At 32.0% G+C, this 12,492-nt stretch overlaps 1 protein-coding gene across 1 annotated transcript; it reads left to right on the forward strand.

Moving 5' to 3' along the window:
* Positions 548-4,208, forward strand: LOC109357000 (protein NRT1/ PTR FAMILY 1.2-like). The gene is made up of 4 exons (XM_019600675.1): positions 548-792; positions 1,536-1,753; positions 2,487-3,034; positions 3,129-4,208. The coding sequence occupies exons 1-4, from the start codon at positions 690-692 to the stop codon at positions 4,048-4,050; spliced, it is 1,791 nt and encodes a 596-aa protein (XP_019456220.1). The 5' UTR covers positions 548-689; the 3' UTR covers positions 4,051-4,208.

A 12,492-nucleotide genomic window follows, 5' to 3' on the forward strand; every position in this document is an offset into this window, starting at 1 on the left:
AATCTAATAATTATTTTGATTGATTCAATTACATATTTATTTTATCTTCAACAAAAATTTGAGTTTGAATCTCATTCATCGAGATACTTCAGGTTGGAGAACTAGCCCCATTATATTGTTTGAATTAACAATTAAACTAATAAGTAATAACAGATAGTAATTACTTTTTAATTCAAATTACAATTGATTCATATTTACATTTCTTAACTATAACTCACAATGAAATAAAATACATCTTTATTTTCTTAGGATAAGACATGAGTTCTAGTTTACATTGTTTTTCTATGTTTGTATATACCTTATACATTACTCACGAGTGTTGGTTCAAGTGGTGATTTTCCTTAAGCAAAGTCTCGGGTTTGAGCCCGGTAGATAAAAAATACTCACTGGGAGAGTTAACCACATGTACATGTGAATGTTCCCAACTACTCGGACATGATTGCCTCCGGTGTGAGGATACGTGCTAAACCTAAAAAAACAAAACTACCTTACACCTCTTACATGTGTTCTTGTTTTTTTAATAATGTTGGAAAATTGATATAAAGTCAAATGCACTGTTTATTGACCATAACCCAGTTCCAAAGATCAAAATCTATAGATTATTGCATCAATCAATCAATCTTTGATTCTGCTTAATTTCTTCTGTTTTTTCAGTTTCTATTACAATTTGCATTAACAGTAACTAAGCAATGGAAATGGAAGTGGAACTTTCTTCTGTTCAACTCAAAATGCATTCTCAAACCATTCTTCAAAAGCAAAAGGGTGGTCTTGTTACCATGCCTTTCATCATAGGTTCTATTCTCTTTCTTTTCTTTGAATGATTCTTTGTAATTGTATTAAGGGAGTGATTGGAAGAGCCCAGAGAAAGCTTGTTTAGGGTCATGATAATAACTTATTAAGAAGATAGTTCATGATATTAGTATAAGTTTTTTTTAGCTTATTATTTCAATTAGCTTATCAAAATAAGTTCTTTTTAGCTTATTTCAGTATGCTTAGTGTTGAATATAGAGAAAGTAAGTTTTTTTAAGGTTATTTAAAAAATGGGCATAGTCCTAAACCCGCCTTATATATTTGTTGTTGATTTGAATACAAAAAATGTTATCCCATTGCATAACTTGATTCTTGCATTACCTTGTAGTTTATGAGTAAACACTATGAAGTTTTGCGAGAAGTTGTTAGAATCAGTTGTTCGGATAATTATACTCGTATGTTTATATGACTATTAATGTGTTTGTGATAAGGGGCGACCCCCCATCACCTAGTCTACAACCGAAAACGTTGGAAGAATGCACGACCCGGACAACCCCGGTTCAAGAACAGGTGTGATCCAAAAAGAATCTGATTCATGAATCAGACCCTATTTGGGTCACATCTGTTCGTGAACCAGGGGCTGTATGGATGGTGCATTCTTCCAACGCTTTCAGTTGTAGGCTTGGGTGATTGGGGGTAGCCCCTTTTAGTTTCGCGAGTTGTTAGAATCAGTTGTTCGGATAATTATGCTCATAAGTTTATATGACTATGAATGTGTTTGACAGCAAATGAAGCACTTGCAAGGGTTGCAACTTTAGGCCTTTTGCCAAACATGATACTGTATTTAATGGGGAACTATCATCTTCATTTGTCACATGCTACTCATATACTCCTCTTATCTGTTGCAACCAACAATTTCACTCCTCTTATTGGTGCTTTCGTTGCTGATTCTTATCTGGGTCGGTTCCTCGCTGTTGGTTTAGGTTCCTTCATCACTTTCCTGGTACTAATCTTATTCCTACTTTTCATTTCAGCATCTAATTCACATTTCTATAGCTCAATCAGTTAGGAACTTAGTTGTCTTATCCTTTTTACATAGTAAGAAAATACGGAAGAATTGGTATTGGGTTCGATTCCTAAAAATAGTTGCGAGGGTAAGGCTACATACATCTAACGTGAGTCTCGTGCATTGTGTCGTCTTTTTAGTAAGAAAATAATTTACTCCAATGGGTATGCCTATTGGAACATGGATTAGCTCTCCTTGATTTTAGGGTAAACTAAATTGGCCTTCATGGAGGCTTATATTATCATTTTACCCGTCGAGATTTATGTTCTTGTTAACTTATGCCCCGCCCCTTACAACGTTTGTCTCGAGGGTGTTTGATGTAATTCCTAAAAAATTCAAGGAGGTCAGTGTAATTTTTATATTCAATTATTTTCATACATATTAAGAACATAGTTTACTCCAATGGGTATGCCTATTGGAATATCAATGTAGTTTCGAAGTGCAAGTGCCCTTTATGGAGTTGAATAAGCTATTTTGATGCATTCATGCAATAAATATTTCACTATGAAGACAAGATTAACATCTTCAACCCTTTTCACTTTCAAAACTTTTTTTCGGGGCGAAGAAATCAATCTGCCATAAGATTGCTAGATATTCAATTTAATCTAGGAAAAGGTTGTTCATTCAGGGTTCTCAAACTCATAAGAACATTTTTCTACTTTGGTTACAGGGAATGGCACTTTTGTGGCTAACAGCCATGATCCCACAGGCACGGCCGCCTCCTTGCGATCCTACAACCGAAAAATGTAAATCAGCAACAAGTGGACAAATGACAATGTTACTATCTTCCCTTGCTATCATGGCCATAGGGAATGGTGGCCTTCAATGTTCCCTTGCTTTTGGTGCAGACCAGGTGAATAAAAAGGATAACCCGAATAACCAGAGGGCCTTGGAAATATTCTTTAGCTGGTATTATGCTTCGACCGCAATTTCTGTCATAATGGCCTTCACCGGAATAGTATATATCCAAGATCATTTTGGATGGAAACTAGGCTTTGGAGTTCCATCAGCACTTATGTTCTTATCGACTTTCTTCTTCTTCCTTGCTTCGCCTCTTTATGTAAAGAATAAAACACACAGCAGCTTGCTCACTAGCTTTGCACAAGTAACAGTTGTGGCCTATAAGAACCGGAAACTTCGATTACCACCTAAGAACTCAGCTGGAATGTTCCATCATAAGAAGGACTCCGATCTTCTTGTTCCAACCGATAAACTGAGGTTAAATTCAATATCGATGTTATCATCCTTATCGGCATTTGCTTATTCAGTGGATGAAATCATACTGAACATCTGGTTATGCTTTGTTTTATAGGTTTCTGAATAAAGCTTGCTTTATTAAAGACCGAGAAAAAGATATAGCCTCGGATGGGTCAGCCTCATGTCCATGGAGTCTCTGCTCGATAGATCAAGTAGAAGAGCTAAAAGCCATCGTTAAAGTTTTTCCGCTGTGGTCGACCGGGATCCTGATGTCACTTAACATTGGAGGATCCTTTGGGTTGCTGCAAGCTAAATCGTTGAATCGACATATCACTTCAAACTTCGAAGTCCCTGCAGGTTCTCTTTCTGTAATCATGATATTTACGATATTTGTATGGATAGCTCTTTATGATCGTGTCGTTATTCCTCTAGCATCAAAGCTTAGAGGAAAACCGGTTAGGATCAGTGCCAAGAGAAGAATGGGAATAGGCTTATTTTTCTCTTTTCTTCACTTGGTAACTGCAGCTATTGTCGAGACTACGAGGCGAAAGAGAGCGATCAAGGAGGGTTATATTAACGATACTCATGCAGTGTTGAATATGTCTGCTATGTGGCTTTTCCCTCAACTTTGCTTGGGTGGAATAGCTGAAGCGTTCAACGCGATAGGCCAGAATGAGTTCTACTACGCCGAGTTTCCAAAGACTATGTCGAGCATTGCGTCGTCCCTTTTCGGACTGGGAATGGTTCCAGGATACTTGCTGTCTTCTTTGTTATTCAAAATTGTCGAAAACTTCACTTCGAGAGGAGGAAAGGATGGATGGATTTCCGATAATATTAACAAGGGTCGGTATGACAAGTACTATTGGGTTCTTGCTTCACTGAGCGGTGTTAATATACTGTATTATTTAGTATGTAGTTGGGCTTATGGACCTACTGCCGATGAAGAACACACGGTAACCGAAGAAAATAGTTCAAATGAGGAAGAATTACCGTTAATGGAATTAGGGATTGCGGATCAATATGACAAGGTATCCTAGGTTAGTGAAGAAATTTTATGAACTTCATCATGTAACCTAGCCGCATTTTTGTGTGGGTATAATCAATGGTATCCTCTCATGTAAGGAACTCCATCAATATGATAAGTGTTCATTTAACTAGTCGATCAAAAATATAAAAAAGAGTGTAACAACTAAAATGTGCATGAAGTTAATTAGCTTAGTATACTCCCTAGCGTATCATATTTGATGCGTAGCGTATTGCATACTTTTATATTTTTATTTACCATGAAATCACATTTTTGCCACTGAAAATATGAGGAAAAACAACCACTTGTGTCTCCATTAATGCATAACTTCAAAAAATCATAAAAATGTAATTCAAATGAATGGTGAATAATATGAGACTATGTATAACTTTTTACACTGACAGTACATAGATGTTATACTCATAAATTATTTCCGATGAAAAAAATCATAAAAATTAAACAAACATATGAACTCATGTTCTGTTTGCCATATCTGAAAATCTGAATTACTTGAGACAGAAGCTGTGTCACATATGGAATGGTAATATACCAATCACTCCATTACTAGTTTACTACAAACAAAATAGAAACCATTACAAATAACAAGAATTAGTATGTATTGGTTATGTAGAAAACAAAAATGCAAAATTATTAACCATCAACTTTATTCTTAGATTTCCTAAATGATACTTTTGAATTGGACTTGAGTTAAAAATAAATTTGTTAAATAAATAAGTTGAATCCAAGTCAACTATAATTCAAGTTGTTAAATTCACGAATTGACTCAATTATATATATATATATATATATATATATATATATATGAAAATATTTTATAATTATCGAATATACTTTTATATTAATGTATGATATATATTTTAATTAAAAGTTTCATAAAAATCAAGGGTTATTGTTTGATTGAGAAAGATATAAATTTGAATTTATTAATTTGTTTAAAGTTCACAAACTTAAATCCATGTGAGTTTGAGTTTGAGTTGAAAAAATAGTTTATATTGAAGTCAATTCAAATATTGACTTGATCTAATTTTGATATAATTGAGCTCAACTAAATCAAGTTTGATTCAATTCATTTTCACACGTACTTATTATAATAAGTTATTTTAATTGACCTTGATTCTTTTAAGAACCAAATTCATTATTCTTATGAGTTGCTACCATTAAGTAGTGTAGCTTAATGATAGTGACTCATAAGAATATTGACTATTATGGAAGACTTCCCTTTGTGGGAATAAAATACTACAAAAAATATTTAAACTTATGGATAGCATGCTCAATGTTTTCATGGATTGAGAATGTCGCATATTAAGACTGAGATATTAGACATAATAGTAAACTTTCACTTCGACTTTTATTTAAGTTTTTCTTTCTTTAGTAACCCTTTCTTAATAATTTTTTTAGGGTCAAGGATCTCCATAAAAAGTTATATGTTGCAATTCCGTGCAAGGGTTAGATTTTTGGTGGAATGAAACTTTCATTATTATTCCTTCTTTTAAGAGAAAGAAACAAATTTATAATACGACTATATGATACTCTATTTTAACCTTTTATAATTTTTTAAGGTGCCACATATCTTCACATATATAATTGTAAGATCAATCATTGAGTGAGAAAAATTATCCATAAAATAATAACTATGATTTGAATCTTGACCTTATAAGTAAAGTTGATATTTTCCCTTAAAAAGAGTGTTATATCTAATAATGTATATTGTATATAAGAGATAATAGAGTAGTGTGAACATAAAGTGAATGAGAGTGGGGTCAAGTAAGCATTAAATAAATATATGTCGTGAACCATGAGGTATTTCTTTATTCTTATTTTCTTTTTGATTGTCAAATGTGAACATCACAGTTCATAGCTCATAATCCATATAAGTTCCACTTCTGATTTGAAAAATTCTAATTTTGTTATGTATTTTAAGTATGGGTGATATAATGAAAGAGGTCCAACATTTAGAAGTAGATAAGTTAAAAAATAAACGAATAAAAATACTTATAGGTCTAATATCTTAAGATTTTAGATCAAGATGCAATATTAAGTTCACTCCTACATTTTTTCACACAGTTCATAAAAGAATGTTTTAATCCGTGGAAGATCTCTATGATTCACATTCCACAATATTTGATAGGTATTTCTAGAATGAATATCCTAAGATTTGGTGTCACATTGTATATCAATCATATTAAAAAGTGCCAACTAGTTAAGAAAAAAAGTATAAAAACAAAAAATAAATTTTTTATTACTTGTTGTAATGTGATTGACTTGGGACATAAGACAAGAATTTTTTAGGAGATGTAATCTTTTATTCTGTATTTCTAAGTATGAGTGATATGGTAAAGAATTAAAGCATTTAGAAGTAGATATGTTAAATCTATAAGTCAAAAAACTCATATACTTAATGTTGTTTTGGGTCAAGATATGATGTGAACTCTATTATGATAGTGTTTTACTTAACTCATAAAAGAATGTAAGAGATGCAAATATACAGAGGTAAGCTCTAGTGTATTAATAGTGGTGAACAAAAAAGCGAATAACTTAAAAGAGTATATATAGAGAAATACATAACAAAATAGGTAGGATCACAATAATAGTAGGATCACAATTTTTACCCTATGAAACTAAATTAGCATTTATTTTAGATAGTAATTTTTAACATAGCAAAATAGAATTAGGTAGATCAATAAAAATACAATAAAAAGTAACTTGTAATATATATAGTGTATATGCTAACTATCTAAGATGTTAGAAAACCTTGAAAATAATGAGGAATATCAAACAAAGATATAAATGAATAACAAATCCACCGAATATACTTTTTGATTTATGGTTTTAAGTTGTTCCAATAACGGCACTCTTATGAAATGTTAGGGTAATCATTAGCTCATAATTTTGTTTTTATTCTCTTATCATTTTTACATCCATCTTTGAGCTTGAGTCGGCACAATAGTAATGTAACAGTTTGTGTTTTGGACGTAATAATCAATAATAATTTGTTAAAAGATAAGTTATAAAATTCAGCTTCCAGTGTGAACATTTGAAGTGTGCATTACAAATTTCAATGATTGGCACGGATGAGTAGTACCCACCATACCTGCTCACTCGATTTAGATCATAATCAAACCCAAAATATAGTCAGGTTTCATCACGTTTAAAATTGGGTTTGAGTTTAAAATTAGATCCAATCAATATCTAGAGTTGAGTAATGAATAAACATAATTCGACCTAACCCATTTTATGGTCACTCATTCATCATGTTTGTTACGTGTCACCCAATTGTGTATATAGTAACAACATTTCTATGGTCCAAAGTATCGTCAGATTATCTGATTTTTGTCATCATATATTATATATATTATTAACAATATATGTATATCATTTCATATGTCAAATTACATACTCCATAATAACAAGTAACATTAAGAATATCTTATCTAAAAGAATATACATTATATTTAATTGGGCCTAGGATCGGGTTCATATATAAATGCTAGTCCAGCCGACATTTGGGGCTGATTAGTTTTGGATATATAATCAAGTTCGAATTTAAAAAATAATCTGACCAACGTTTATGCTAAGTAAGGGACAAGTCTTTTTCAACTTAGCCCGACCCAACCTCCCCTCTAATGTGTGGTGGCAAGTGTGGGAAATCCAAGTACGTAAGTTTGCTTTATAGATCTAGATGAGATGTGAATGGGCTCAAATGGTAACACACTTTAATAAGTAGGATGAAGATCACTTTTCCTATATTGTGTCCTACTTTATGTTCCAAACCAATCATAATGCTTCATTTTATTACTTTTGCTTTTAAATTTTTTATTTTATCCACATTTTAATATATGATTGATTTGAGACAGAGAACGAGACACCGTTAGGGATATGTGATCTCCATCCCAACACGTAGCCCACTTTTGATATGAGAGTTAGTTATGTTGGGTTTATTTAAGTATAAAGTCACACATGGGATACGCAGAAAGAAGTGAAAGAATTTATAAGTAGAAAATGTTCATGAAACTAATGCTTCAAGGTTTTGTTTCAAAATGTAGTGTCTCACTTGTAGCTCTCCATTCTTCTCATTCTCCGGTATAGAACTCCCTAGTAGTTGAAGGCTTCCGGTGGTAGTCTCATCCAACATGCTATCATTTTTTAGAAGATTAGCATGTCCCTCTATTATTGTTTTTGTTGTTAAAATTAATTTATATATACGAGATATGTAATCATAAATTATTGATGAATGTGTGAAATATATTAGTATAGTATATTGCTGAAGATTTTGATTTTACCTAACTTGCCACTAAAAAATGTTTATCAATGGACAATGTGAAAGCCTATGGGAGTGTGGGGATAAGATTCACCTAGTTAAGGTGCACAGTAAAAATGAAAATTTATGTATTTTTATATTGGTAAAGTCTCTTAAGATGTTGTGTAAATGATATATTCTACTTGATTTCACATTTTATAAAATAACAATTCAAGTTATAAGCCTTCCTTCGAATAATATAAAGGGTTTTAGATATAAAATTATATATTTATGTGTTATATAAACCTAATAATAATAACAACAACTATAAACAAAGATAAATCTTATTCTCTAATATATAATGGTAATCGCTTAATGCTCTCAAAGATGTAGGCACAGATTAGTCAAATTTCGTTAACAAATTTCTTGTGTTATTCCTTATTCTTCTTATTCTCTTTAATATTTGATTAATCCATTGTTTCCAACTATCGGAGGTGGAGAAGTTCGACTATTTGATAATTTAAGATTGTTGGAAAAGTGAGTTAAAAATGTGTTAGCTCAACAAGGTCTATTGAATGTGTCGTGTGAGAATAAACAAGGTGATATGTATCAACTAAATTGAGAAGAGTTAAAGAAGACTGAGGAAACCATATGACTCTGCCTATCATACGAGATACCACATTATGGATATTTGATGTTATCAACAAAAGTATGAGAGACATTAGAGAAACACTTCATGTCCAAGCCTCTAACAAATAAATTATATTTTTTTGTATTACACCAAAGATACTCATTCAGGATTGTTGTCTCTGTTGCTTGTTCTGCAAGCAGCTGATATGCACACCAAGTGCATACATACACCAGCAAAAACCAGGAAAAGAATGGAGAGTAGGAATAGAGAAAGAAGGTTGAAGATTGATGAGTTTACTTGGATAGCAAGAAAGTAATAAAAGAACAATTCAATGAATATACCTCTTTTGTATTATTGATTCACTTGAAGTATCAAAATACAATCATCATCTCAAATACACTAGACTTCTATTTATAGCACTCCTAACTAACTAACTTTTAACTAACTAGACTAATTAGGAAACTATTACAAAACTAACACCAAAAGCTGAAATTATCAACAACAAGGATTCGTGACTGCCCCTCCAACAAGTGTCACTCATAGGAATCAAACACCTTGACCTTTTGGTAATCCTAGAACTCTAACAAAGTCTTACACTACTTGATCAACACCTTGTTGGTAGTTGTATTTGAATTAGAGACTCTATGCTTGAAGATAATGCAATAAAGTACTAATTCGCAGTAGCATCTCAATACTTTCAACCAAATCAAGATAATGAGGACAAAACACTAACTTTATTGTGTTCTTTGTACAATTCCTACGAGCACTTACTAATAACATTGATGAATAAGAAACACTTAATAAAAGTTGATGAGATCATAGTTGTACTTTTGTCTCGCAATTGAGATCTCAAAGTGATGATCTTTATATGTAAGGAAGTCAAATGCGTAGAGGAATCAAGATAAAACAAATTCTGTTAAAGGTAAAAGACCAAATTTTAGGAACAAAATCAGTATAATACTTAAAGTGCAAACAAATTAGATATTACAAAAAAAAATAATTTTTCCAATGAATGAAGTCCTCATAAATATTTAAGAAAAGATGAATCATCTATATATGAAAAACGTTGCAGAAAATGATGACTTTGGTTATAAGAATGGGTAACATGATCTACTCTTTGTATCTTCAAATCAAAGTGAGAAGAGATTAATAAATTGTAGGTTTCATTTGTTGCATTCTACATTTGTTGCATTTTCTTTCATACCAATTACAAAACAAACAAAAAATCACCCATTCTTTGATCTTCTTTTCATGATCATTTTTGTGGGGCAGGATCCTGTTGGTGCAGTGGAAGTAATCGTTGCACAACGTTTTATCACAAACAATTAAATAAATGACATATAATAAATAGAAGAGAAGAAATAAAAGAATTTGATACTGGGGTTCGGCCAATTGTGTCTATGTCCTCGGGAGTGCTAAGCGTCTACCAAGATATTATGAGAGAATAAGGATTACAAACCTTAGCACACCCATGAGCCTACCTGCCCATGAGGTGTTTCTATTTGATGTTTATATCTAGTGCACATTACAATAAGGGATATGAGTCCAATATATAACATTGATATTCTACTTTATTTTAATGCTAGGCAATGTGGGACTTCATATAATAACATTTTTCAAACATCTCCAATAATCTCCACCTTGGTTGAAATAGACGAATATCTCGTTCTTTAGGAAATCCACACAAGAATCTTCACCTTAGCGAATATATGACTTCACCTTGCTCAATGTCTAATTCTCTTTAACTGCTCCCCTAAAACATAGACCTTCCGAGTATCCTTGACGATATTACCAAGAGTCTAGCTCTCCAAACTTGTAGTTCAACTTCCCATACCGCCATCAAATGGAACACGCCGCCTAGCCACCTATTGCTAGGAAGTTTTTCAATATATTGGAACCTCTACACAAAAGTTCATTAATAATCGTCCTCTTCAATACTCAGTCACACTGAACCTTAGGCTTCCTTGGAAAGCCTCAACCACTACCATCATTGTCTAGTCCGACAATCATAATTCAAAAGAACTATCATACTCCACAATAAGGAGTATACCTACTGCACACACCTTACGTCAATACTAACCAATGTCCGTACCACAACCTTGCATCCAAGCTAATGCCCATGTCATACTCTGCATCTCTACCAATGCCCGTGTTATAGCTTGCATCAAAGCTAATGCTCATGTCACACCCTACATCAAAGTTAACCAGTGTCCTTGTACTTTTGTGGATCTGCTAACAATTAATATCCTTCACTATGACGTCCTAGGCACGCCATTAGGATATTCCAATTCTCATATCAAATGAGAACATTCTTTCAACATTTAGAGAGATATTGTCAGCATCTGTCTCTAGGTCAAACTCAACACATGAGTCCCTATCTCCACTTTGATCCTAACCCAATACATGAATTTCTGGGGTTCTAGATCAACATATATCGCACACACCGCAATTCGCCATGTTTTCTTCTCCTTCAACTCATCTACTCTATCTTTGCCACTACCTTTGATGCATCTTGTCTAGCCATCACGCCTTCACCATCTTTAGCCATTATTTAACGTATGAGTTAAGAGTCATATACCAATTAGCTTTGATATCAATTGTTGGTGCAGCGGAAGCGATCGTTGCACAACGTTGACCATAAACAATCAAATAAAGGGCATAGAACAAATAAAAGAGAAGAAATAAGAGAATTTATGAGAGAATAAAGATTACAAACCCTAGCAGACCTATGACCCACCTGCCTATGAGGTGTTTCTATTTGGTATTTATATCCGGCGCACATTACAACAACGAATATGACTCCAATATATAACATTGATATTCTACTATATTCTAATGCTAGATATTGTAGAACTTCATATAATAACATATTTCAAACATCATCAACGTATCCTAACATAAAATAGATCAAAATTAAATTTCATATTATAAGCACATATTGATAAAGCATATTCATAAATGTGCATCCCATAAAAAAGGTATATTTAAAAGAGGAATGTCATATCATTATAATAAATTAATTCAAAAATCATCTAAATTATACCAAATAATATATTACTTTGACCTAACACATCAATTTCATATAAATTGTGAGTAACATGACTACTAAAATATTAAGATAATTTTAATTTTGAGTATAATATCTATGTATTGTTAACGTAAATATTTATATACATTTAATATATTATTTATCATTCATCATATTCAGTTTTAGAAGAGTCAATGATTATTAAATATAAATGATGAATGATATAGTTACAATATACCAACTCACACAATTAAAATGCATATTTATTTTTTGTGTTTGATATTTAAAAAGAGTGATTAGCTGATGGTAAAGCGTACAACACCTAAGGAATTATGCATTTATTTGAATATTAAATTACAGTAGAAATAATATAGGTGTCAATAATGTATAATTTTATATAATGTCATTATATCATTTACCATTTATATCAGTAGTTATTTCTTTAAAGGAAATAATCCAAATTAATGATGAATGATATAATAATTATATATAAATTTTTATACTAAAAATACATAAATATTATACTCTAATAATAAAT

This window comes from Lupinus angustifolius, chromosome LG09 (assembly GCF_001865875.1).
Source record: "Lupinus angustifolius cultivar Tanjil chromosome LG09, LupAngTanjil_v1.0, whole genome shotgun sequence".
NCBI lineage: Eukaryota > Viridiplantae > Streptophyta > Magnoliopsida > Fabales > Fabaceae > Lupinus > Lupinus angustifolius.